This window comes from Sphaeramia orbicularis, chromosome 9, assembly GCF_902148855.1.
Source record: "Sphaeramia orbicularis chromosome 9, fSphaOr1.1, whole genome shotgun sequence".
Taxonomy (NCBI): Eukaryota; Metazoa; Chordata; class Actinopteri; order Kurtiformes; family Apogonidae; genus Sphaeramia; species Sphaeramia orbicularis.
This window is the reverse complement of record NC_043965.1, coordinates 45,781,689-45,807,767: the sequence shown is the minus strand read 5'-3', so window position 1 is coordinate 45,807,767 and position 26,079 is coordinate 45,781,689. Positions and strand designations below refer to the sequence as shown.

Here is a 26,079-nt window from a genome sequence, read left to right as displayed (position 1 = left end):
AATTGCTGTCGAGGTAATGCCTGAAGCTGGATGGAAGGAGGCCCAAGACTCGGATCCAGACATCCAGGTTGTCAAGGACTATGTTCTGAGGAGGAGCTTCCCAAACTGCTCTGCTCGTCTGTCACTCTCCAGCCGGGCCAAAAAACTGCTCCAACAATGGAAGAGGTTGACGGTGAGAGATGACTTATTATATCGAACTGTTATTAATGGACTGACCCATGAAGAACACCACCAGATTGTGCACCCAAGTTCCAGGTGTGAAGAGGTCTGGAGGAGGACTCATGAGGCTGGGGCCCATTTCGGTGCTGACAAGACCCTTGCTCGGATCCGGCAGCAGTTTTATTGGCCTGGCATGGAGAGGGAGGTACGGGCGTTTAATCAAAAATGTGTGACATGTAGTCTTCAAAAAAGCCGCATTGAGCCTATGGCCCCACTTTGCCCAATTAAAGCTAGCTTCCCACTTGAAATTATTGGGTTAGACTTTCTAACATTAGGCCGGCCAACCGACACATATCAAAACATCCTTGTTGCAACTGACCAGTTCACCCGCTTTGCATGGGCTATACCAACCACTGACCAATCTGCACAGACAACAGTAAAAATGATCTGGAAGCACATAATACAGCCATTTGGCTGTCCTGTGTGTTTCCATTCCGACCGCGGCCCAAATTTTGAATCTGCCCTAATGCAACAACTTTGTGACCTGTACAGCATATCTAAGAGCAGAACCACATCTTACCATCCCGCGGGCAACGGCAGCGTTGAGCGTTTTAATCAAACTTTGTTAAATATGCTCCGCTCATTAGAGGAGGAAAAGCAGCGCCATTGGCAAGATTATTTATCAGTTAGTCCACGCCTACAACAACACAGTGCATAGTGCCACCGGTTACACCCCTTCACTTCTGATGTTTGGCAGACACTTGCGACTCCCGGTAGATGTAGGCCTAGGTTTAAGTTCCCAGCAGCCTCAACTTGATGTGACAGGGTGGGTGAAAGACCACCATAAGAAACTTTCTTTAGTGTATAATATTGCTCGGCGGAAAGCGGATGATACAGCCTCCCAATACAAACGACAATTTGATAAGAAAGCCAAAGCCTTGCCTCTGGTACCTGGGGAACGTGTTTGGCTGCGTAATAGACGCAGGGAGGGGAGGGGAAAACTGAATACATGGTGGGACCCTGAACCTTTTGTAATTTTGGACTCTGTGGGGGACACTGGGGTTGTGTATAGGGTACGCCCTGAGAAGGGTGGCAGAGAACAGACTGTTCATAGGAATGCTGTTAAAGTGTGCATGGCACCTCCTGCTGGACCTGAGCCACCTCTGGAGGAACTTCCACCCCAGACCCCGAGGAGTGAACTGCCCGTGTTCTACGGGTTCTTACCGGCCGCACCACAGCCTCAGTTAATAGACCCCGAAATCGTGCCCCGTCGTTCTGTGTGTGCAAACTTTGGACAACCTCCAACACGTTACAGAGACTAATTTTAGTGTAGAGTTGCAGGGACTGACAACTACAAGGTGTGGGGGGGTGTGATCCAGCCAAAGGGATGGCGTTTTTGGTGTGACATTTTCTTGATGTGTTTTATTTAATTCACCTTTTGCATGTTTTGGTTTGCTTTTGTTTTTCCACTGTCTGTATTTTGAGTTTGTCACCCCTCCCTAGTTAGCTGCCAAGGAAACATCCTGGACACATGACTGTCGTACCCAATCTGCGGGACTCGGTAATCAGCGCACCTGTGCCTGGCGGGGCACGAGAACAATAAGTGTCATTATGGGAAGACGCCAAGCAGGGACACAGAAGGAGCGAGGCACGCAACCAGAAGACAGCGGCACGCACAGGACCAGCCAGACACCACGGTGAGACCACACGCAGCGGCCAGCAGTCGAACCTGGTTTAAGGGGTTGACCGCTACTACATGGACGGACAGGAAGGCGGACCGGAGCGCACCGTGTAGAGGACTCCGTGGGGCCGTATACAGCAGCGGGAGAGCAGAGAGCTCTCCCTGCCTGTGAGTATTGGAAAAGTTTTGATTACATGCTCTGACCGGAGCGGCCTTTGGCCTGGGGGTTTGGTGCGCTGTGTCCTGTGCTGGCCTTTTGTGTGCCGTCTGTCAGGTGCGGCCAGTGGACCTGAACGGGAGGAGTGAGGAGCTGGAGCTGGCGTGGGTCCTAGTGCAGCTCAGCACATCGAGCCCCGAACGACGCAGCGGTAGGGTGAGAAGCCCTACCGGGCGTGTATGTATTTTTCGTTGTACCTGTTCACATACCGTTTGCCTTTGGCCGTGCTCCGTTCTGCCGCCGTATATGTGTGTTCTGTTCAGGAGCGGGCCGGACGTGCTGAGGCCGGGACTCAACCTCGTGGATCACCTTCGTGACGCTGCTCAGAAGGGACCATCGTGTCACCTCATTCCCCGTTTTCCTTTTTAAATTCTACTTTCAAACCTAGTGTTTTTAATTGTATTTATTATCATTGAATAAATTTTATAATTCATTTTAACAGTGACTTTCTTTTTTTTGGTTACACCACTGCTCTCTTTTGACTTGGGTTTTAATAATTCGCGTTTTAATTCGGCCAAGTTTTCCACTACTAAAGACGGTTATTCCAACCCCTCTTTACATACACATACATATACACATACATATACATGCATATACATATACACATACATACATATGCATATACATATACACATACATACACATATACATGCATATACATATACACATAATATACATGCATATACATATATACATACATATGCATATACATGCATATACATATACACATACACATACAGTGGGCGACACGGTGGTGCAGTGGTTAGCACTTGTGCCTCACAGCAAGAAGGTCCTGGGTTGGATTCCAACACCAGTCGACGGGGGGTGGGACCTTTCTATGTGGAGTTTGCATGTTCTCCCCGTGTCTGCATGGGTTCTCTCCGGGTACTCCGGCTTCCTCCCACCATCCGAACACATGCACTGATAGGTTAATTGGTTAATCTAAATTGCCCATAGGTGTGAATGTGAGAGTGACTGTTTGTCTCTATATGTTCAGCCCTGTGATGAACTGGCGACTTGTCCAGGGTGTACCCCACTTTTGCCCCTGTGTAGCTGGGATAGGCTCCAAGCGACCCCCGTGACCCTAGTGAGGATAAAGAGGGTTCAGAAAATGAATGAATGAATATACACATATACATACATATACATGAATATACATATGCATGCATATACATATACATGCACATACACATACATGCATATACATATACATATACCACATACTTGGGACTTTGTGGAGTGACTTTGTGGAACGATCTAGAGCAGGAGGGAAAGGGAAGTACAAACATAAATATATTTTAAAAAAGGTATAAAAAATTGTTTCTAAATAGGTATATGGAAGATGACGGATACAAATAGAATCGTCCCAAATACCATTTGTGGTTTCTTGGAGTTAAGAGAGAGTAATTATAATTTCAGAGATTTTCATATGTGTGAGTGGACTAAAGTGAGGACACATGTGAAGTCTAGATGGACTGGGGTTGTGGGTGTGAAATTATGGAATGGACCTGATGATGCATTTAAGTTATTCACTCCTTTGGTGAAATTACAAAAAAAGTGCCTTAAGTTTAAAATGATTTAGGAATATTGAATTGAGTTGGTTGATATGTTTTTGCTGTTGGTTTTTTTTTTTTTTTTTTTAATGGTGTGAATGCTCGATAGTGTACACATTAAAGTTGATGTAAGTAGTGTACCAAGTGAAAGGGATAGGCAAAAAAAAAAAAAAAGCTTTTGCTTCTAGCCTATTCCTTTTTTGGTTTTTATGTTTATTGCGACTGATGTACTGAGTGCAATGATTGACGTACAAGCCAAAATAAATTCATTCACTCATCCATTCATTCATTCATTCTCAATCTTTCTAACACCCAGTGATGTACCTCCCTGTACCTCTTAAAACTGGTGTCTTTGTTCCTCCTTTTAAATTACTTTAACTCTACGTTGAATCTGTTCCATGACTACAACACAAAAACCCTTCCTCGACAACTCGTATTTGAATGTCTTTATTTCTTCTGTCAGACTGTTAAAACACTAAACAGCTGACCGCTCGTCTAATTATAAAATCAGTGTGTGTTGTTTCTGCTGTGTTATTTTGGTTTGGGTTCGTCCTCTCTGCACTTTCTCAGTCATACATTTTCCATGCAATGTCGAGAAAAAGGAAGTGAGAAGGGACGCTGAAAGCCCCGTGAAGCTCTACACGGTCCACAGCATTATGAGAAGGGGAAGTGTGAACAACAACCAGCAAAGTTCAGCAACAACAAGGCTGGAAGTCAACACACGCAGATAATTCTCCCAAAAAGGTAAGAATGAACTTTAATGTCTTTAGTTTGATGAAGAACTTTAAGACTTTAGAGAAGTCTGAGGGTTTTACTGATGCTGGTTTCCTCTTTGTGTGGTAGAGATGTGTTTACGTTCAGTAATCAACTCAAAACGGATTTAAAAAACAAATAAAATTAAAAATACTCAACTGAAAAAAGCACATTTGTAACTGTACACATGTTGACAGGCAAGAAAATATATAAATATGTTACTCCTGAGGTATTATTCAGCAAAGATAAGCTATAAAATATCAAAAATGTGGCTTTTTTTTACTTGAATTTGTGTCTTTACATTACATAGACCTGTTTCATGTGACATTTTGGGGAACTTTTCCACTGTAAACCAAACCTTCATGGTGTCAGATCAACACCAGTGTCTTTTAAATATGTATTCATTACTGTGTTAAACAAACGTACAGTGTGTTCAGAGTTTGTAAACCCAAGATGAGGCACAGGAAGTGAAATGTGTCAGCATCACTTCCCTCCACAGTGGCCATGACGTTTTGTCAGCACTAGACCCACAGCCACAGATAAACCCACACCCAGCTCACATCAGGTCTTTAACACTGATCATTTTCACTCTAACTCCATCATGTTCAGTTTTTTTAAAATAAAACTCTTCTTTGTTGGTGTTCTTTGTGGTTCCAGGTCTTATCAGAGGTGATCCACCATGGCTCAAGGCTGCCTCAAGTGTCTCAAATACACCATGTGTGTCGCCAACTTCCTCTGTTTTGTACGTACGACTTTTTTTTTTAATGCTTTAACACTAACATTAACTCTGAAACTGCTGCGTGTATTGACAACATAAGGGTGAAATGGAGCTGAATTTAAAGCACGAATGTTTGTTTTTCTTTAACATGAATATTTTCATGTTAATTTTTGTTCGTTTTCTTTGTTGTCTTGTTTTGGGTTTTTTTGGCAGTTTCTTTTTTAAATTCATTTCTTTTTTCAGACTTTTTTGTTTCATTTTGATCATTTTTACTTATTTATTTTGTTGAATATTTTAGTCATTTTGGTTTTTTTCTTTTTTTTTATTCAGTTCGTTCATTTTATTGATTATTCTCTTCATTTTTTAATTTATTACATAGATTTTTTATTTTTACTTTGATTAATTTTCATGATTGTTTTTTGTTTTCTTTATTTTCATTCCATCATTTTTCCTTTTGTTGACTTGTTGTTACTTTTCTTATTTATGTTGTTCATTATTATATTCATTTTTTTTTTTATTTTCACTTTTTTTAAATCATTTTTATTTTAAAAAAAAATGTATTATTATTTTCTTCATTTTTTATTATTTTGATGGTTTTTTTTATTTTTTTTTTTTCATTTTGTTTATCTTTTTTTTTTTTTTTTAATTGATTTTATGCCCACTGATTCACTTCAGATCAGGTCTTTAACACTGATCATTTTCACTCTAACTCCATCACGTTCAGTTTTGTTTTTATATATGTAAAAGTCTTCTTCGTTTGGCAGTTTCTTTTTTAAATTTATTTCTTTTTTCAGACTTTTTTTGTTTCATTTTGATCATTTTTATTTATTTTGTTGATCATTTTGGTCATCTTGGTTTTTTTTTTTTTCTTTTTTATTCACTTTGTTAATTTTGTTAATTATTCTCTTCAGTTTTTTAATTATTACATAGTTTTTTTTTACTCTGATTAATTTTCATGATTGTTTTTTTCATTTTCTTTATTTTCATTCCGTCATTTTTCCTTTTGTTGACTTGTTGTTACTTTTCTTAATCACGTTGTTCATTATTATATTCATATTAATTGGTTTTTTTTCCCACATTTATAAAATAATTTTTATTTTAAAAAATGTATCATTATTTTCTTCATTTTTTATTATTTTGATAGGTTTTTTTTTATTTTATTTATCATTTTTTACTTTTTTTATTTTTTATTTTATCGATTTTATGCCCATTGATTCATTGCAGCTGAATATTTTATTCAGTTATGTTCATTTTGTTTTTTTATTTTGTTATTATTTTGTTAATTTTAGTTATTATTTCCTTAATGTTTCTTCATTTTATTCATTACTTTATTCATTTTCTGTTCATTTTCTTTCTTTTTTCATTATAATTACAATTTTTGTTCATTTTCTTTATTTTTTTGTTTTGTTGATCATTTTGTGAATCTATTTGTTTTGGGGGGTTTTTAACCAATGGACTCATTGCAGCGGAAATATACCCATCACATTGTAAATGTAATGTGGCAGTATTCTGAATTTGCAGAAGAAAAACCCAAACCATGGTGTTATATTTAGAAGGCTGCAGTAAATCTGGGTGGTTGAACTGAATGCATGTTGGTTAAAACTCCATGAATGAAGACAGTCTTGTCTTCTGTCAGATTTGCGGCATCTCGGTGCTGGGCCTGGGCATCTACATGATCCTGACCTTCAAGATGGCCGCCCTCCTGCCCACACTGGCCAGCTTCAACTTCGCCAACATACTGGTGATCACCGGCATCATCATCACCTGTGTCTCCTTCCTCGGGTTCCTGGGAGCTCTGAAGGAGAACCGCTGCCTCCTCCTGACGGTACGACGCCTATGCACCACATCTGCAGATGATCTAGGATCCGAGCACCTTATTCCAAACTTTAACCTGATCCAGTCTTCTTTAAGTACCTCTGATATTTCACCTTTCATGCATTAGTCACACATACAGTTTTTTGTTTTTTTTTTTGTAGTAACATATCACTACAGAATTCTAAGTTTTATGCTTTTTAATCAGCTGAACATGCATTTTAGGTGAACTTAACTCTAAACAGTAACAGTACACACTGACATGACGGCCACTTATTTTGTCAACCGCAATAAAAAAACACTAAACATAAGAGACACTTCATCAGGATTTCACCTAGAGAAGACAAGGTTATTATCGTTAACGAAAACTAACGAAATGACAAAAACTGGAATTGTAAAAACATTTTCGTTAACCGAAATAAATAGAAACTATAATTAAAAGACGAAAATGATAACTAACTGAAACTGTATTGTGTGCTTACAAAACTAACTAAAACGTATAAAAATTATGGATAAAATTCCCTTCGTTTTTGTCTTTGTTAATGTCAGATTGATATAAAATCGATTTATTTCCCTCAAGCAATTTTATCTGCTGGCACCATATGATATTTAACGGTCCGTCAGTTGTGGTCACTTGTGGTTTCCAGTCGTCTTCTGGTTCCCACTCTACCTGGAAACATGGAGACTAAAGCTGGGAGAAAGCAGCAGAGTCCTGTCTGGGATTTATTTGAATACGACAGAGAAGAAGAGAAAAGATACAACAAAACTAAAACTAAACTAAAACTAAGCATTTAGAAAAAATGAAAACTAAGAAAAACTAGCAAACCCGCTCTAAAAACTAATTCAAACTAACTGAATTAGAGAAAAAAAAAAACTAAATAAAACTACACTATAATGAAAAATCTAAAACTATTATAACCTTGGTAGAAGGTGGTAGTGCCTAAAATAAAATCCGGATAAGTCCAATTTGGAAAAGCACAAAAAACATAAAGCAGTGATTTCTAAATCTATTTAAACTTGTACCTGATGTTTAATGTTCTCTCTGGTTAACTTCATTTAGGCTACGCTCAGACTGCAGACAAATGTGGCCCAAATCGGATTTTTTTTGCCCATATGTGACCTGTATTCAATCTGTTAAAGACAGTTTGAACAGCACAAATTCGATTTTTTCAAATCTAACCCAGGCTACTTTCATATGTGGTCCTAAATCCGATACATATCTGATATTTTACAATGTGATGTCAGTCTGAACGGCCAGGTCGTATTTATCTGATCACTACGTCACTGAAGTGCGACAAATGTCACAATACTGCATCCCAGGAACGTTACTTCCATAAACTCAGTCCGTACCTGCGTGGTCATGTATTCCATCAGCACCTCTTTTGTGCATGTGGGTCACTTCAGGGTCACATTCAGTTCATACTGAGAACTGATAGAAGTCGTATTTAATGTGTAATATGAAAGAGAAGACAAATGGATGGACGGACGGACGGACGGATGGATGGAAAGATAGATGGATGGATGGATGGATGGATGGATGGATGGATGGATGGACGGACAGGTGGGCGGGTGGATGGATGGATGGATGGACAGACAGACAGACGGACGGACGGATGGATGGATGGATGGGCGGACGGACAGGCGGGCGGGTGGATGGATGGATGGATGGATGGAGAGACAGACAGACAGACGGACGGATGGATGGATGGATGGAGGGACGGACGGGCGGACGGATGGATGGAAAGATAGATGGATGGATGGATGGATGGATGGACGGACAGGTGGGTGGGTGGATGGATGGATGGACAGACAGACAGACAGACGGATGGATGGATGGATGGATGGATGGACGGATGGATGGAAAGACAGTTGGATGGATGGATGGATGGATGGATGGGCGGACGGACGGACGGACGGACAGGCGGGCGGGTGGATGGATGGATGGATGGAGAGACAGACAGACAGACGGATGGATGGATGGATGGATGGATGGATGGATGGATGGATGGATGGACGGACGGATGGACAGGTGGGCGGGTGGATGGATGGATGGATGGATGGAGAGACAGACAGACGGATGGATGGATGGATGGATGGATGGATGGATGGATGGAGAGCCAGACAGACAGACAGATGGATGGATGGATGGATGGATGGAGAGCCAGACAGACAGACAGATGGATGGATGGATGGATGGATGGATGGACAGACAGACAGATGGACGGACGAATGGACAGACGGATGGATGGATGGATGGATGGAAAGACGGATGGATGGATGGATGGATGGATGAATGGATGGATGGATGGATGGATGATAGTGACAATTCAAACAGGATCAAAAATTGTGTTAGTTTCCTTGTTCACTATGGAACCTCTGAACATCCAAAAAGGACACATCTGATGCTGATTATTTCCCTGGATTAATAGAATTAGTGGTTCAGAAGTTATTATTATTATTATTATTAGTAGTAGTAGTATCATTATTATCATTATTATTAACATTTTAGATCAGGAGATACTTTTATTCGCTGCTGGTTATGTCTTTAACCCATAAAGGCCCAAACCTCCACTGTCCACCAAAACCATCTACAGATCTAAACTGTTTAAAACCTGCTGATCCACTAATCCTATCAATCCATGTCAGTAATTGGTATAAAATACAGTTTGTCGTCTTTTCATGGTCATCAGATATGACCCATTTGGACATTCAGAGGCTCCGTAGTTACCATGGAAACACTGTCATCTTCTACAACATTGATTCACCAGTAAAACCCATGGAGTTGGATCAGTGACAGTGGATGGACACACTGGGTTTATGTTCAGTTAAAGACAGATTTGACTGAAAAACTTTTTCTTCAGTTTTCTCTGTTTTTATACAATAACCTTTAAATTTACTCTGAGATTTCATGCACATATAAATTAAATATAGGAAATTATATACAGGAAAATCCTTAATTTACAGTGAAAAATGCAAAATATAGAGGATGATATTATAATAAATGGTGATAAATTGGTTCAGAAAGGTTGAATGGAGAGAAAACCGTCTTTAAGGGTTAAAAGACGGTTTATAGAGAGAGGTGTTGTGTAAAGTTCGGAATCAAACCTGTGGTTAGGCTATGAGTCATGCAAACTAAAACGGGAGAGTATAAATATGTTTCGTGGTCTGTGTGACCACCACGAATAAATACAAATATATTTAAAAGCAGGTCAGACAAAAACCAAACTGTCTCTGTCTAACACCCTTACTTTTACCAGCAGATCTTATTATCATTCTGTCTGTGGTTCATCTGGTTTACATCAACATCTTCGATCTTAACCTTTTCATGCACAGCGGTCACTCCAGTGGACAGTTATGCTCCAACTGTTCTCTTGTATATTCATGGGTTTTGTTGTTTTAGTTCCATATCAACCAACACAGTGGACACTCATGCACCATCCCATAATACACTGACATTCAGACTAGTACTGTAACTTTGCTGTTCTTCATAAACCTGATCTGCACTGGACATATCTGAGTGTAAATCACTTGTTTTTTGTTAGACACAAAGGGTTTTTTTTGCATGTTATTTCCATGAAGTGAGTAATAATTAGCATTAGAATATGTTAAAATGGGAGAAAACATCAGATTTGCAGCATTAAAAATGTTTTTATTTCATTGTTTTCATATTACTTTCTTACGGAACAGGATTAGGACCACTGGACTTTAGGATCAAAAGTCTGACTTTAATCTCAGAATTCTGACTTTTTTTTCCCAGAATTCTGACTTTAAACTCAGAATTCTGACTTTTTTTTTTTTTTTTTTTTCCAGAATTCTGACTTTAAACTCAGAATTCTGATGTTTTTTCCTCAGAATTCTGACTTTAAACTCAGAATTCTGACATTTTTTCCCTCAAAATTCTGACATTTTTACCCTCAAAATTCTGACTTTAATCTCAGAATTCTGACTTTTTTCCAGAATTCTGACTTTAAACTCAGAATTCTGATGTTTTTTCCTCAGAATTCTAACTTTAATCTCAGAATTCTGACTTTAATCTCAGAATTCTAACTTTGTTTTTTCATAATAATAATTAAAATATACATATATTGGACCTTATTTTAATTTATCATATTTTTTTTCCAGTGGCCCTAATCCTCTTCTGTACTTTCTGATATTGAGTTTTAAACACACATTTCTTTACTAATTAAATGCACGGACAATTTCATAACTCCATGAAAAAAAATTGATCGCATTGGTTTTTTTTTTCATGTCTAAGGAGGAATAAAAACACTCAAGAAAAAAATCTTTACTAAGGTTCTCATAATTCATGCATGAAAGAGTTAAAGCAAGAGAACTGTAGAGATGTAAGAACTGAAAGTAACACCTTGGATGGATTATTTTTAGTAAGTAAAACTTACATGAAAATGCTCAACAAACCTGTATCACACTTGAAGACTGAACACATAACTTAACACACACACACACACACACACACACACATTAAAATAGAATATCAGTCTGAGTTCATGTGAATGTTTACACACACAGTTCACATCTTTGACATATTTGTGTCTAACATGGTGCGATGTTGACTTACATGTGTTGTTGTCACAGGTTCATACTTCCATCTGAGCAGGTGTTTTCTGTTTTTGCCACAATGTGTAAGACGAGAACTTAAACCATTATCACATTTTATTTTCCTCTGTTTTTGTTATTTTGGATTTACATGTATTTGGAACTACTGCATCTTAGGAGAGTAAGTCCTACCACCAGTGGTGGCTGTTCGTCTTTCAGACGGGAAGCTCATTGTCGGCTTACATCAAAAAAAAAAGTCAAGTTATTTAAACATAAATTTGTCCCTCTGTTCCTTTTTAAGAAAATGGTCAGTGACCTTATCGTACCAACTAAACAAGAAAACGTTGAAATTATGCTAAATTGAAACAAGGAAGTACAATGAGTGTGTTTTATTTACAGTGCAAGAAATGAACAAGTCATTTCGTAGTGGTTTCTCTCTCGGTTTCACAGCAGAATGTGTGACGGTATTAAACTGAACTGTGTCAGTGAAGGAGTAGATCTCAAACTAGCTGTCAATCAAACGGGATTCAGCCTTTCGACTGATCCTCCAATCAGCATGTGTAATCCTGGCATCCAGCCCAGCTGAGCTCCGCCCACAGCTCCATTCACCCCCAGAGACGCCCGGCGTCCGGGGGCGGGACAACATCGTGGCATTTTTCCAATTACCGTCCAGTTTTGAGGCGATGAAAAAGACTGTTCCACTCAGTCCCATTGAAGTGCATGGACGCTGAGCGTCTATGGGCAAATGCATTGAGCAGAGATCTAATGAGAAAACAGCACAATGGGAATGTATGAGAAGTGAACAATTTTTACTCAAATATTGGGGCCAAAAATAGGACCAAAACTGGGACATGAAAAACTACCAGTGTGTCAGTGCATTTGATCTGGAAAACATGGCTGTAAATGGTCTTATATAGCGCTATAAATAAAAACACTGTGTTAATTGGTCGATTCTAGTGGTTTTTCTAATCCAGACGTGTGGGTTTTTCATGAATCTGAGTCTCACTCCAGGTTCTGTGTGTAACCCATCGTGTCCACTTGCGTAACATACAGAACCTGCCCAGTTAAACATATAAATCATGAATGATTTTGCAACAGCGGACATTTTTGTCAAACACTCTGCCTTGCATAATTAGTTCAATTCCCAAAATGTGCCTGTGAGAGAATGAAGAGATACTTTTAAATATAGCAGCGTGTAATGTTCGTGTCCTTTTCATCATGTTACATGCAGATTTTTATATTAAATATAATGAAAAATAATATAAAAATGTGTTTTATCCGAAAAATAGTTTCTTTTTTATCTCATTCAGTATTTATTTTTTAAAATAGACCCAAAGTGCTTCCAAACTTGCTTCATAACATTAGTCTACATCTGGTTTGAATTTTAGCCCCATGTCCTGTTTTTAGGACCAGTTTCATAGAAGCACCCACTTACACTTTGTACTGGTTTCACTTCTCAGCTCTGGAGGTTGAAACTGGAGCAGTTTTTATTACTCTGCCCCCCCAAAGGAGAGGTTTGGGGTTTATTTGTTTGTTTTTTAACACTTTAACAACAAAACTATTGGTTGAATAATTCATACCAAATTGGGTTTATAAACTGCCAGTGACCCAGAATAGATGTCATTATATTTTGGGAAAAGCAGGTCAAAGTTTCAATTATTTATGATTTTTAAGTCTTTTTTTCCTCCCATTTACTTATAATGGGCGAAATTTCACATGTCTACAAAAACATCAATTTTATTTCAGTTCACTTCAGACTTGGCACAGATATACAGGCAATTGATATGCTGACATCAGCACACGCATAGACATGATGACATGAGCTGGATCGATGCCAAAATAAACTACAATACGTGTGAGGGGCGGGGTTTGTTGTGCCTGGAAATACTTGTTTATTTATTCATTTATTTATTTTCAGTATTAGAGCTAATTAACCCTCCGGTATCCCATCCAGCAAGGCCCTTACTAAGCACCAAGTGTGCCGTTTTTGCACGCTTGTGGAATAATGTCAAAAAAATGTTCATACAGTTTGTTTTTAATTCTTTTACACTTTTTTCTATTTCATCAACTTGAGCTGTAAATAAAAAATACCAAATACTCAATAACTGTCACATTTTTTAACCCTTTAAATGCCGTGTTTGTAATGTAAACAAACCATTTTTTGGATGCAAAAAAAAAAATTTTCAATATACTACATAAAAAGTGGATCACATATTATTTGATTTTTTCATCCTGGCATATGTCAATGATTAACTCCAACACTGGTTAATTTGCATTATTATTTTTGGAGCTAGGTCAAATGTTCATAAATACTAGCATCTGTCACCAAGTGTGCGTAAAATGCACACCTATAAATCAAACTATTGAATATTATATATTGATTTATTTTTCTGCTCTAATTTGATTTTATTTTTGTAAATCCAGGTCAGCCCTAATCATACATATCAAATGGAACAAATAGTGCGTTTTAGGCACACTTGGGAGACAGATGCTAGTCTTGGAATTTTCTTTTGTTTACAATGTGCAAATTTTAGTGGGTGGTCAGAATTTTAGAGATCATGCAAAAATGAACAACTTTTGAATTCTAACCTTATTTAAATTGTGAAAAATAATATGAAGTTTTTTAAAACGAAGTGCAAAGTGTGCCTAAAAGGTGCACCCAGATACCGGAAGGTTGATATCAATATTTCAATCATTTTCTGGCTACAAGAACTGAAGACAAATGACTCAAAAATATTCTTACACATATTATTTAGTAAATACAGACACTGGAGAAACAGTCACAATGTAATATAATAATATAATATAAGAAACTACCAAGCTGCACTCTGGAATGTTGTGCAAGAAATGACTCCTGAGGAATGATCTTTATTTTACAATTTAGACATTTTTCACATTTTTCAGAGAGAAACGTCAATTGATCAAACGTATTCTATATGTTTTCCAGCTCTAATTACAATTTACAGAAGAAACCATAAATATTGACTTCATTGTCATGCATTATTTAACTCTGTTCGACAGTGTGTGTCATGTTTCCTCTACACACATTGCTAAAATATATAAAAAAACAGACCCCAGTGATAAATAAGACTTTAGACCAGGGGTGTCAAACATGCGGCCCGGGGGCCAAAACCGGCCCGCCAAAGGATCCAGTCCGGCCCGCAGGATGAATTAGTGAAATGCAAAAATTACACTGAAGGTATTAACAGTCAAGGATGTTAAAATAATTTTAGGTCAATTCGATCTGAAGTGGGTCAGACCAGTAAAATACTATCATAATAAAGTATAAATAATGAACACCACAATTTTTTTCCTTTGTTTTAATGTTAAAAAAAAAGAAACATTACACAAATATTTTTACATTTACAGACTAGCCTTTTACAAAAAATGTGAACCTGAACAAATATGAACCTGAAATGTCTCAAGAGAATGAAGTGTAATTGTACCAATATTCTGCTATTCTGTTATTGAATGTTTTGTGTATTTGTAGATCCACTGTGATCTGTACGTTGTAATAAACATGTGAAAATGATAAGCCGAGGCAAAATAATGGCATAAATAGTAAAATTTACACTTTTTTTTCTTAATAAATTTCCTTTTGTTCATGTTTTTCACTTTTTTTTTTAAAGGATAGTTTGTAGATGTAAACATTTTGATAGTATAATTTTCCTTTTTTCACTCTAAAACATAGAAACTAGACATACAAATTTTGGAATGTATGCTATTTATAGATTATTATATTAATATTTTAAAGATCCGGCCCACTTCAGGTCATGTTGGGCTGCATATGTGGCCCCTGAACTAACATGAGTTTGACACCTCTGCTTTAGACTAAGGACTACAGCAGTGTTTTTCAACCTTGGGGTCGGGAACCCACGTGGGGTCGCCTGGGATTCAAATGGGGTCGCCTGAAATTTCTAGTAATTGATTAAAAAAAAAAAAAAAATACTGATAAAAATATTTTTTGATGATTCAATATATTTTTCATTCTAATTAACCCTTTCATGCATAGTGGTCACTACAGTGGACAGTTATTCTCCATCTGTTCTCTTCATGGGTTTTGCTGTTTTAGTTCTATATCAGCCAACACAGCGGACACGTATGGATCATCTCATACACTGACATTCATACAATTACAGTAACTTTGCTGTTCTTGATAAGGCAAATTTATTCGTATAGTACAATTCATACACATGCTTTACAAAAATGGAAAAGAGACAGGTTAAAAACACACAATTACAATTTAAACATAATCAATAAACATAAATAATAATCAATTAAAATAAAATAAAAGAGAAGAGTGCAGATAGAACACTTACAGTTGTGATATAAATCTGATCTGCAGTAACATGTCGAGGGTGTATCAATTGCTAGTTGTTATTAAACTTTAATTAAATGGTTTCTTAAACAAAAATTTATTTATTGATTGATTTATTGCATATTATCTCCATGAAGTGAGTAATAACTAGTATTAGAGTATGATCAAATGTGAGCAAACATTAGATTAACTGCATTAAAAACAGTTTTTTTTTTCATAGTTTTCACACAGTTTATCACTTTCTGTTATTACATTTTAAATACATGTTTCTTTGCTTCAAAAATTAAATGTATGGTGTCCAGCTGAGTGGACATTTTTGTAACTCCAGAAAAAAATAGGTTCATTTAAAAAAAAAAAATTCAATCACATTGTTTTTTTTTTTTGTCATGCCTAAAGAGGAATAAAAACATTCAGGAAAAAAATCTTGACTAAGGTTTTCATAATTCATGCATGAAAGGGTTAAAACACCACAAACTTTTCCTAGTAAAAATCCAGTTCAAATAAAATGCAGGATATAATATCTGAGAGGACATATCGTGATTGACCCGATCATGTGACCGCATGTGTTACCACATTTCAACCTGCCTGGACACAGTCATAGTGGAAAACAGGACCGAACAGAGTATATGTACACTACAAACAAAAAATTAAGGATATTTAATTTATTTGGGTCATTTTTTTTTGTCATTTTTGCCATTTGTAAATAAAGCTACGTCTGATCATTAACCCTTTCATGTATACTGATCACTACAGTGGACAGCTATTCTACAGCTGTGCTATTATATATTCACGGATTTAGTTGTTGTTTTTTTTTTGTTTTTTTGTTGTTTTTTTTTACACATATCTTTATTAAAGTTTTAAGACACTGCATGTGTTTTCTGACATAAATCGGTAACATTATGTAGATCTCCCCTGAGCAAAAACCCCCAGAATCACAAGCCCTCCCCATAGTTTTCACACAATTTATCAGTAAATACATGTTTCTGTGCGTCAAAAATTAAACATGTGGTGTCCAGCTGAGTGGACATTTTTACAAATTCATGAAAAATAGGTTCATAAGAATTTTTTTTTTCTTTTTTTTTTCATGTATTTTTTTTTATTATTATTTATTATTTTTATTTATTTTTCAGAAGAAAATTTTCAGTCGCATTGTTTTTTTCATGCCTAAAGAGGAATAAAAACACAAATTTTTGATTAAGGTTCTCATAATTTGTGCATGAAAGGGTTAAAAAAAAATGTGTTTCAATTCAGTTCACACACAAAAAAGTAAAAAGCACTGTGCAAGAATCCCAACTGAAAAAACTAGCCCAAAAATTAAAGATATCCGTAACTTTTTGTTTGTAGTGAATGTATATAATACATTATATAGCCTAAATGTCCTCTAAAATTAACTTTTACTTGCAACATAGAATAGCAAACTATTACATGATCAAAAACTAATGAATTTTAGCAAAAAACAAAAAAAGTCTCAGTTTTGAATGTTTGGGGTCGCCAGAAATTTGTGATGTCAAAATAGGGTCACGAGGCAAAAAAGGTTGGGAACCACTGGACTACAGTGTGAGAGTTGCCTTGGTTTAGGATTTTTAAGCTTCATATTCGTCATGTTCTCATCACATATCTGACTCTGTGAACATGTGAATGACGTTCCTGCTTTCGTCCACAGTTCTTCTTGCTGCTGTTCATCCTGATGCTCGTGGAATTGGCTGCAGCCTGTTTGCTCCTCCTGTACGAAGACTCGGTATGATCCACACTTCCACTTATCATTATGTGTGTGGTGTTGGTGTCATCTGCTAATTCATGTTCTAATCTCCCATGCATAGATTGCGGGCTGGGTGGAAGAAGATCTAAAAAATGGACTGAAGGACGCAAAAAAAAATCCTGGAAATTCAACTTTGACCGAAGCGTGGAATTTTGTTCAGAAAAACGTGGGTGTTTGCTTTTCTGCGGTCACATAAACAGTGATGTGGAAGTGGAAGGTGTCACAGCTCAGTGTGGAATGGCACAGCTAGTGTATTTGTATAGTACCGTTCACACTAGAGGTGGAACACTGCAGAAACATTTCAGTTCGGTGTGTTTTTGGTACGTTTGCAGTACAGTGAAGGAGACCAATTTCATTAAAAAAAACTTTAAATATAACCGATCTTCATGAAACAATGCCAGTGTTGTGGCAAGGTACATATCACCACTCAGAACTGTTTCCCCTGGCTGCAGGAGCAGAATTATGACTTTTTATCTTATAATTATGACTTTTTATTGAATAATTATGACTTTTATGTCATAATGTGTATTTTTTAGCTCATAATTATCACTTTTGTCTCATATTTATGACTTTTTAGCTCATTGTTATTACTTTTTATCTCATAATTATGACTTTTTATTGAATAATTATTACTTTTTATCTCATAATTATGACTCTCTATGTCACAATGTGTATATTTTAGCTCATAATTATGACTTTTTATTGAATAATTATGACTTTTTATTGAATAATCATGACTTTTTGATCTCATAATTTGTACTTTTTAGCTCATAATTGTGACTTTTCTCTAATAAATCTGACTTTTTAGCTCATGATTATTACTCTTAGGTCATAATGTGTATTTTTTAGCTCATAATTATGACTTTTGTCTCATAATTATGACTTTTTAGCTCACGATTATTACTTTTTATCTCCTAATTATGACTTTTTATTTAATATGTATTACTTTTTATCTCATAATTATGATTTTTTAAATCTCATAATTATTACTTTTTTATCTCATAATTATTACTTTTTTTTATCTCATAATTATTACTTTTTGTCTCATAATTTGTACTTTTTAGCTCATAATTATGACTATTGTCTAATAATTCTGACTTTTAAGCTCATGATTATTACTTTTTATCTCATAATTATGACTGTTTATGTCATAATGTGTATTTTTTAGCTCATAATTATGACTTTTTATGTCATAATGTGTGTTTTTTAGCTCATAATTATGACTTTTTATGTCATAATGTGTATTTTTTAGCTCATAATTATGACTTTCTATGTCATAATGTGTATTTTTTAGCTCATAATTATGACTTTTTATGTCATAATGTGTGTTTTTTAGCTCATAATTATGACTTTTTATGTCATAATGTGTGTTTTTTAGCTCATAATTATGACTTTTTATGTCATAATGTGTGTTTTTTAGCTCATAATTATGACTTTGTCTCATAATTATGACTTTTTAGCTCATGGTTATTATTTTTTAGCTCATAATTATGACTTTTTTATGACTTTTTAGCTCATGGTTATTATTTTTTAGCTCATAATTATGACTTTTTATCTCATGGTTATTACTTTTTATCTCATAATTATGAGTTTCTATGTCATAATGTGTATGTTTTAGCTCATAATTATGACTTTTTATCTCATAATTATGACTTTTTAAAATCATAATTATTATTTTCACTATGGACTACAACTGCTGCTGCTGACAAACAGTTATGTCATACTCAGAGAAATGTTCGTCAGAAGTCTTGACCTTATATGTGCAAATGTCATGACGTAACTAGTTATAAAACATAACAAATTAAGCAGGAATTCAAACAGGTTGTAGAAATCCACTCGACTTTTGCCAAAATGAATATAAAGATAGCTTTGCAGCACCTGGAGGGTTCAAATTCAAACTTTATGAACTGTTAGGGTCCAAATATACAAATAAATGTAGATTAATAAAGGCGGGTTTAGGAAAATATGACCCCTTTAAAACAAAAGCTAAAAACAGTCTTGATTAAAATTAAGAATTTAATGTCAAATTAACCAAAACAGTTAAAATAGTCAGTTGCAGTACAGGTAATGACAGGATATGAACTGTTTCTGTGTGTTTCAGCTGAAGTGTTGTGGAGTCACTAATTCCTCAGACTGGGGGGCCCACGTGCCTGAGTCATGCTGCGTCCAAACATGTACAACGCCTCCCAAATACTTCACAGAGGTACATTTATGTGCACCAGCCGGACTCCTGTTCTATTCTTACATTTTATACAACACACAGAGGTCAGACTTCATCTGTCTCTTTCCAGGGTTGTTTTGGAACGCTGAAGAACTTTTTTGAGGAGAATTTCTTGAGCACTGGGATTGCCGTCATTGTCCTCTGCATTATCGAGGTAATCTCACTTCTCATTTTATTTATCTTGCACTTTTTTGTATTTTGATATCTTTTGTGATTTAGTCAAGAGCGCCTTCTAGAGCAGGGGTGTCAAAGTCATTTTAGTTCAGGGGCCAGATTCGGCTAAATTTGATCTGTAGTGGGCCGAACCAGTGAAATAATAACATAATAATATATAAATAAGGTCAACTCCAAACTTTCCTATATGTTTTAGAGCGAAAAAAGTAAATTTACATTATGAAAAGGTTTACAGCTACAAACTGTCCTTTCAAAAGATGTGAATAACATGAACAAACTGAAAAAACAAGTGTAATTTTAACAATATTCTGCCTCAGTTTATCATTTACACATGTACATTATAACATACAGATCACAGTGGTTCTACAAACACACAAAATATTTAGTATCAGGCAGGATATTGGTAAAATTGTACTTACTTCTCTTAAGACATTTCAGGTTGCTCATATTTGTTCAGGTTATTCACATTTTTTGCAAAATTGTTCTTTGTTTTAGTGTAAATATACGAAAAAAATTTACGTTTACAAAGAGAAAAATTTGGAGTTGACATTATTTATATGTTATTATGATAGTATTTGACTGGTCTGACCCACTTTAGATTGAATTGGTCTGAATGTGGAACCTGAACTAAAAGGATTGTTAATATCTTAATGTAATTTTTGCATTTCACAAATTCATCCTGAGGGCTGGACTGGAAACTTAGGAGGGCCGGATTTGGACCCCGGGCCACATGTTTGACACCTGTGCTCTAGAGTAAGGGTTTTAAACATACGGCCCACGGGCCAAAACCAGCCCACCACAGGGTTCAATCCAGCCTGTGGGATGAATTTGTAAAAGCAAAAATATTTACTTAAGATATTAATCATTTTAGTTCAGGTTCCAATTCAATCTCAAGTGTCTCAGATCAGTAAAATTCTACTATAATAACCTATGATCTCTTTGTTTTAGTGTAAAAAAAGTAAAATTACATGAAAATTTTTATATTTACAAACAATTCTTTCACAAAAAACTTGAATAACCTGAACAAATATGAACAACCTGAAATTTATTAAAAAAAACTAAGTGTAATTTTATCAATCTTCTGCCTGTTATTAAATGTTTTGTGTATTTGTAGATCCACTGTGATCTGAGACACATATTTTATTCAATAAATTTTAGCTTGTTCATGGTTGTTCATGTTATTTACATTTTTTTTAAAGGATAGTTTGTAGATGTAAACATTTTCATAATATAATTGTACTTTTTTCACTCTAAAACATAGAAATTAGAAATTAAAAGTTTGGAGATGACATTATTTATATATTTTGTTACTATTTTAATGGTCCGTCCACTTCAGATCATATTGGACTGAATGTGTCCCCTGAACTAAAATGACTTTGACACCCCTGTTCTAAACCAAGGGTTTCAAACATGTGGTCTGTGGGCCAAAACCGGCCCGCCTAAGGGTTCAATCTGGCCCATGGGATGAATTTGTAAAATACAAACATAATGTGCCGGCATTGAAAACTGTCGGCCTTCAGTCCACGCCAAAGTTTTTGCACATATGGAAGGACAGATGAACAGACAGATGGACAGACAGACGACAAACTGATGACAATACCCTGCAGCGAGGGCTGAGGGTAAAAATTACACTGACGATATTAACAGTCAAGGGTGATAAAATCATTTTAGTTCAGGTTCCACATACAGACCAAAAAAATTACATGAAAATGTTTATATTTACAAACTATCTTTTCCCAAAACATGGAAAAACATAAACAACCGTATATAACCTGAAATGTCATAAGAAAGTGCCAGTTTATCAATATTCTACCTGTTACTAAATGTTTTGTGTTTTCATAATGTAATTGTACTTTTTTTTTACTCTAAAACAAAGACAAAAGACTGGAGTTGACTTTATTTACAGGTTATTGTGTTATTATTTTACTGATCCAAACCATTTGAGATTATAGTAAGTGTATGTGGCCCTGAACTACACAGTAAAAAAAAAAAAAAACTGCAAAAAAATGGTAATATTCCGGCAGCAGGGGTGCCAAAAAAATACTATTAAATAATGGAAAATAACCATCTCATAAAAATATGGTAATTTTCCATAATTAAAAATAATATCTACCTACCTATCTATCTATCTATCTATCTATCTATCTATCTATCTATCTATCTATCTATCTATCTATCTATCTATCTATCTATCTATCTATCTATCTATCTATCTATCTATCTATCTATCTATCTATCTATCTATATGTATGTATATAAAATTTTCAGTGAGACTAAGTTGTACAATCCACTGATAAAAGCTGTATTTGGACAGTTTATCAGTGCTTATACATGTTATACATTCACAAAAATACATTTATTCAACATTTTTGTTGTGAAACCTCCTGTAATTACACAAGATATTTGTCTATTAACAAACAAGTCTTGTTAAACTTACAGACCAAATACTTCTTTTACGATTAATTGTCAGTAATTTTATCTGGTTTTAATATTGTTTTTTTACAGTATTAAACTTACAATTAACAGTTTGATCTCACAAATAGAAAAGAAATATTTGTGAAATTACAATACATTTGCAAATGAGTTTTAACTGTATTTTTCTGTGAAAAAAGAAAAAAATTTCTTTAAAAAATGGAAATTTTATGGTTATTCACAGTTACAGTTTTTTCATGTTATTTTACATTTGACGTGTAAAATCACAGTCTATTTTTTTCATTTCATTGATATTTTCCTGTATCTTAAAAATACAGGAAAAATCTGTCAAATAAACAGTGAAAATTCTGTTAAACTACAGATTTTTTTTTTTAGTGTAGAATGAATGCTTGGTCTAGAGGTTATAAATGATCTGTTAATTAATGTAATTGTTTTTTTTTTTATTTTCTTCTTATAATTAACCCATAGTGCATCATCATCTGTATAGCATGTGTTCTAACACTGTTTTCATTGTGATAGAGGGTTTATAAGTTCTCAACATAAGGAACTGGTTGCATCAATCTTTACCTTTGACCTTCTTCACAGCAGGAAAATGGGTGACAAAAAAAAAAAATACTAAGCGCAGATCTGTTCCTGAAATCTCCGACCATGAGTCAGTTCAGCTCCAACTGACATAGATTAAACCTGTCCTTTTCATACGTCCATCCAGTACATAGACGTCCAACTGCATGAGTCTGGTGAATAATTCCACAGTGTAGGGTCCTGATGAAGACTCCACAGTTGAAAAGTGTCAGGAATAGTTTCCTAATGAAGGACTTTTATTTTTGTACTTCTGACTTCTTTTTTGCACATTGATGATTGATGTTTACTTTTTTTTTTCTGCAACAGTCCTTTTTTTCGCCCTTTTTGTTTTTACTACGCCCCTGTCTGTGATGATTTATTTGGTGTTTTTTGACCCACTGAAACTCCTACTAGTGTATTTTTCATAAACAAATGAAAATATGAGGATGGTTCCATGATAGAATTTTTTTTTTTTTTAAATTCAACATTTACATAAATATGTACTTAGACATTAGGAACCACACAGACACAATACAAAAAAACAAATTATACAACAAACCTACAGACCTATAGAGGGTATGCACATACGTCACTTCCCCCCCAGGCCACGTCCCTCTAAATCAGACTGAGTGGCAAAAACTAACCTGCTCAACATGACGGAGTATAGCAGTAAACACATCCAGACTGGGAAAAATGTGGAATATGAAATTAAATTAAGGACAATTGGACTGGACATGGATCCGTACCAAAGAACAAGTGGTCCATGAACACTGACATGTGGACAGAAATGGAGTATCCTGACATCCAGGGTGGAGGGGATCATCGCTATTTTTACCTGAAACAAACATACATAGTTTCATCATCACTGACAACCAGGGTCCAAAACTAGGGCCCAGAACCAGCTGATCCAAAGTGCATTTACAGTAGACCGTGGACTGACCCCAGTGAATATATGCATGATCTACTGGGGCTGAAGAGATTTACTGAGTCTAGTTCAGATCAAGTACTTTATCCAACACACATACTACTGCTGTGGACCAGCAGGGCACCACTGGATTCTGGGAAATTAGGAGATTTTTCCCACCTGTTTTTAAATTACGACATTATTCTTATAATATTATGGCTTCATTGTCGGAATATGACGACTTTAATTTCATAAACGAATGACAGTTTTATGAGGTTTTTTTTTTTTTTTTATAACTACAACTTTATTCTCATAACATTGTGATTCTTTTTGTATTCGGCTTTATTATCATAAAATTACGGGTTTTATATCGATATTTTGACTTTATACTCGTAGTGACAAGTGTTTTTATTTTCTCATGTGGTCCTAATACTCCGTCGTAGCTTTATTCTCCATTTGAAAAACTAGGTTAGCCTCAGTTTCAGTTAGTTTACTAATCATGTAGGAGCACAAGGTTCAGAATCACAAAATGAAAACAAAAACCATGAAAGATCTGATCATGAAACCAAGAGCTTTACTAAGAAGTAACGTTACCCAAAACAATACGTCATTTAAAGTATAATTTGACCCAAAAATACAGCATAAATTAATGTTACCTGACACCAAATGGGATCCACAGATCTAGGTTTGGTTTCCTGGATTTGTGGACCCATCTACGTCTCTTTTCTTTGTCTTTCGGTGTCTGTAAAACGATAGCTCCCACTGCTTTTCAAACCTGTTCATACAATCAATCTCACAACAGCTCTGCCCCATTTTTTTAATTAAATATTGTTCTTCAGTTTAGACAGTATTGAAGCCAACGCTGCCACTCATCTCCCTCTTTCTGCCACTCAGTGGGCGGAACCGCGGTGACTTCCGCTAGCGGTGACGTCGCGTGCATACCCTCTATTAAACACAAAAGAAGGAAAAAAAAACAACAAAAAAACAACAACAACAAAATAAATCTTATCAGCTCCTCTTTCCAATGCTCAGGGCTGGTTAAGAGTTAATATAATGTATATTAACGACAAATTTCTCCATCAAAAGGACACAGGAGACAGCAGGACACTCTTACTGACAGTAGAGAAAAAAGGATTCCATTGTTGATAAAACAAATTAATTTGTCCAAGAACTGAAAACTTAATCTTTTCCAACTTTAAAAAGAAAAGTAAATCGTGCACTCACTGCACAAAAGTGGTGGCAGAGGTTCCTGATAGAATTCTTCAAATATCTGTTGGTTTGTTGTCGTGAACGCCCTCATTTCTGTCATTATGGAGTGCATGGCTTTGTATGACCTTTGTGTTTGTTTGTTGTCAGGTGTTGGGGATGTGTTTCGCCATGACGCTCTTCTGCCACATCAGTCGGTCTGGACTGGGATACAAATTATAGACAAAACTGGGTCCTTTTGTCTTAAAGCATCACACTGTACAGTCGTTTCTCTTCCAAATGATGCAGAACAGATGCAAAACTGTAAAAATGACATGTTACTTGTTCTGAACAAACTATTAAGGATGGGAATTAGTTTGTGAACCTGTTATTTTTGTCTGTTTGAGCTTTTTTTTTTTTTCCTTCATAATCATAAAATATGTTTGTGCAAAATTGGTCATGTACCAGAAAATAAGATGAAATGCTTCTCAGAGTGTTTAGCCTTGTGTGAATATGAGATGAAGTGAGTCGTCAGTCCAGTGGTGGATGAAGTATTCACATCCTGTATTTAACCCATGAAGACCCAGAGCTACGTTTGGGTCAGCTCCAAAATGAATTTTTCCTCCATATTTAATCTTCCTTAAGTGATTTATCACCATTTATTGTAACATTACCCTACTTATTTTGTGTGAAAATCATGCATTTTTCTATATTTAATTCACTGATCATGTAGATGTTCATTAAACTCTGGGTAAATTCAAAGGTTATTAGATCAGAAACAGAAAACTGAAGATAAAGTTACTTTTACAGTAAAATCTCTCATCCTCTTCCTCAGTTTGGTTTTTGATTACAGTGTTTTTCATATATTATGTACAAAGTCTGGTTTATAGAAGCTTGATTAAAAATTGGATTAAAAAACTTTACAATATCAGTGACCTATGAAATCATTTTTTATTAACCCATAAAGACCCAGAGTTAATTATTTTCTATATTTAACTTTTCTTAAGTCATTTATCACCATTTAATCTTATCTTATCTTATGCATTTTACAGTTTTTCAGTAAAAATCAGGTATTTT

At 35.5% G+C, this 26,079-nt stretch overlaps 1 protein-coding gene across 1 annotated transcript; it reads left to right on the top strand.

Moving 5' to 3' along the window:
- The first annotated feature begins 4,121 nt into the window (after nucleotides 1-4,121).
- On the top strand, nucleotides 4,122-25,692 carry LOC115426494 (leukocyte surface antigen CD53-like). The gene is made up of 8 exons (XM_030144638.1): nucleotides 4,122-4,354; nucleotides 5,021-5,105; nucleotides 6,718-6,906; nucleotides 17,429-17,503; nucleotides 17,586-17,690; nucleotides 19,626-19,727; nucleotides 19,816-19,899; nucleotides 25,174-25,692. Exons 2-8 carry the CDS (start codon nucleotides 5,043-5,045, stop codon nucleotides 25,243-25,245), a joined length of 690 nt encoding a protein of 229 aa, XP_030000498.1. The 5' UTR covers nucleotides 4,122-4,354; nucleotides 5,021-5,042; the 3' UTR covers nucleotides 25,246-25,692.
- The last annotated feature ends 387 nt before the right edge of the window (nucleotides 25,693-26,079 follow it).

Excerpts from the sequence above, each read along its gene's own strand:
- LOC115426494 (XM_030144638.1), top strand. The coding sequence starts at position 5,043 with ATGGCTCAAGGCTGCCTCAAGTGTCTCAAATACACCATGTGTGTCGCC. Across the intron at positions 17,504-17,585 it reads TCCTCCTGTACGAAGACTCG|ATTGCGGGCTGGGTGGAAGA; the intron begins GTATGATCCACA and ends TCCCATGCATAG. Across the intron at positions 17,691-19,625 it reads GGAATTTTGTTCAGAAAAAC|CTGAAGTGTTGTGGAGTCAC; the intron begins GTGGGTGTTTGC and ends TGTGTGTTTCAG.